Source organism: Alosa pseudoharengus, unplaced genomic scaffold, assembly GCF_046254945.1.
Source record: "Alosa pseudoharengus isolate Yale_2024_CS ecotype anadromous, Long Island Sound unplaced genomic scaffold, YU_APseudo_1.1 YU_APseudo_1.1_scf_17, whole genome shotgun sequence".
In the NCBI taxonomy this organism is placed as follows: Eukaryota; Metazoa; Chordata; class Actinopteri; order Clupeiformes; family Clupeidae; genus Alosa; species Alosa pseudoharengus.
Genome location: NW_027468640.1, coordinates 38,553,283 through 38,555,669, shown reverse-complemented (window position 1 = coordinate 38,555,669; position 2,387 = coordinate 38,553,283). Strand labels below are relative to the sequence as shown.

The following is a 2,387-nucleotide window of genomic DNA, read 5'->3' as shown; positions in this document are numbered from 1 at the left end:
ATGTCAATTAAATCAATAGCCGAATACAATAAGCAATGAAAATGAGGGAAAAAGCAATAATAAACAATAATGTCCATTCAATCAATAATATAAAAAACAATGACATGGTAAGACTATATTAAGGAGAATAGCAATAATAAACAATAATGTCAAATTAATCAACAGCCTAATGCAATAAAACAATATTATACAAACCATAACGCATAAGAAGCGCTTAAAGAACTAAGTGCATGTTGAACAGGAATGTCTTTAGACCCCTCTTAAACGACCCAAAACTACCACAGGAACGGAGAGCACTGGGCAACTCATTCCACCAACATGGAACCACTGAGGAAAAGAGTCTTGAATTAGACCTAATGTTTATGACTGGTCGACATAACAGACGCTCATCAGAAGACCGCAGTGGGTGGTTGGGGATGTATGCCTTGATTATTGAATTAAAATAACTAGGAGCAGATCCAGTCAGTGTCCTATAGGCCAAAGTGAGAGATTTAAATTTAATTCTGGCTACTACAGGGAGCCAATGGAGAGTAACTAGGAGAGGAGTTACATGTGTCCTCTTTGGCCGATTGAAGACCAGGTGTGCTCCAGCATTCTGAATCAGCTGTAATGATCTTATTACACAAGCGGGTAAGCCAGCTAATAGTGAATTACAATAGTCCAGCTTAGAGATGACCATGGTTTAAACAATTTTAGTGACATGTATTTCCAGGAAATGGAAGTGGTACGCCTATTGGGGAGGAGAGTGAATGCACTGTCAAAAATGGTCTTATATGTTCTTAAATGGAGACAGACAGACACAAAGGCTCTTAAAGATAGCTGCAGTGTAAGAAGATGGGGAGAGTGATTTGAAATTTTGCAATGTCTGAAAGACTGAATGAAATAGATGGAAAAACATGTCCCAACAGGAAAAACAAACAAACGTGTGATCTTATCCTGAGCACATGATGTTCTTTGTAGCGAAAGGTTTTAAAAAGCATCAAACACAATTATGTGTGAATTCTTTTGAGGCTCATGGTTCTCATTGGCTTACTTTAATTTTCCCCAGGATCAAGAAGAGTCGGAGAGAATTTCACATCACCCAGACTCCATTCTGTTATCTGCCTGTGTGTGGATGGGTCTCTCTCTGTGCCGCCAGCTGTGTGATAGCAGCACCTCCAGGAATAGCCGGCCCGCTCCCTCCTCTCTAATGAATCTCTCCATCACTCCATCCCTACGCCTCTCCACACTCCTCCACTCGCCACCCATTGCTCCTGGCAACCCATGCTCATTCTGGAGTGTGTCTGAGACATCCCCACACCTGCACGTGCGCGATGGTGGAGCGTGTGTGTGGCGGCAGCCTGTGGAGCAGAGCAGTGACGCCATCCGGTCCAGTGGTGGGATCAAGGAGGGGCTTCACCTGTGGGAGGTGACCTGGGAGGCAGACCAAAGAGGAAGCCACGCCCTCATTGGGGTTTCCACCAGGAAGAGTCCTCGACAGGTTTCTGGTTACACTGCACTAGTGGGCGGAGACTCCATGTCCTGGGGGTGGGAGCTCTCATCCAATCAGCGGTGGCATAAAGGCAAGGAGGCAGGCAGGTATCCTGCTGGGGCGGAGCATCCAATGGACATTCCAGCTTGTGTAGTGGTGGCAGTGGATGCAGACACAGGAACTCTGGGATACGTGGTGGAGGGCTGTTATCTAGGTGTGGCCTTTACTGATCTACCCAAAGGGGAGGAGCTTTTCCTGGCTGTCAGCTGTGTTTGGGGTGGAGCCAGTATACAGCTGCGCTACCTTGGCGGCATATCTCGTAAGTCTAGACATCATCTCTTATAATTTGTGAAATGTAGGAGGGACCAACTGTTTTAATAGCATTTGAAATGTTAAACCAGCCCCTGAAGGGGCTCCAAGACAGTTCAGGAAGGTCATAAGGTGTAGTCATCCCATCTGTCATTTTCAACATACTTTTAGTCAACAATATCAAAGTTATGTAGAGTAAAGTCAGGTCCCCTTAGACTAGTCTTTCATTATTTTCTGATCAGTTGCAGTTGCTTGAAAGCCTTTCAAAGTCCTCATTGTCATCCCTTTCTCTGTTTACACAATTCAGTCCTTTATTATCTCCTCTCTTCATCAGCTGTGTGTCTATTATGTCAATGAAATCAAATTTGAGCCTCACAGTAAGGCAAATTGTCCATGTTAACCTCTTTCTCTACTTTGTTTTCTCTCTCCCTCCTGCCTAGGTGACCCTCCTGCACTGATGTCACTCTGCAGTTTGTCCATTAATCAGACTTTAGGGCGGAGCAGAGCCTCCTTGACTGATAGGCTGCCCCTCCCACCTGTCTTGCAGCATTTACTACAGGAACACCAGTGGCCTGTAAATACCTCCAATTAAACAGTGTTTCGACCT

General features: G+C 44.9%; 1 protein-coding gene across 1 annotated transcript; it reads left to right on the top strand.

The window, feature by feature from the left end:
- Window positions 1-700: 700 nt before the first annotated feature.
- On the top strand, window positions 701-2,372 carry LOC143127128 (SPRY domain-containing SOCS box protein 2). Its single transcript, XM_076288433.1, has 3 exons — window positions 701-724; window positions 1,049-1,790; window positions 2,221-2,372. The coding sequence occupies exons 1-3, from the start codon at window positions 701-703 to the stop codon at window positions 2,370-2,372; spliced, it is 918 nt and encodes a 305-aa protein (XP_076144548.1).
- Window positions 2,373-2,387: the final 15 nt, after the last annotated feature.

Coding starts and splice junctions, on each gene's coding strand:
- LOC143127128 (XM_076288433.1), top strand. CDS start 701: ATGTATTTCCAGGAAATGGAAGTG. Junction 725..1,048: donor ATTTCCAGGAAATGGAAGTG/GTACGCCTATTG, acceptor AATTTTCCCCAG/GATCAAGAAGAGTCGGAGAG. Junction 1,791..2,220: donor CTACCTTGGCGGCATATCTC/GTAAGTCTAGAC, acceptor CCTCCTGCCTAG/GTGACCCTCCTGCACTGATG.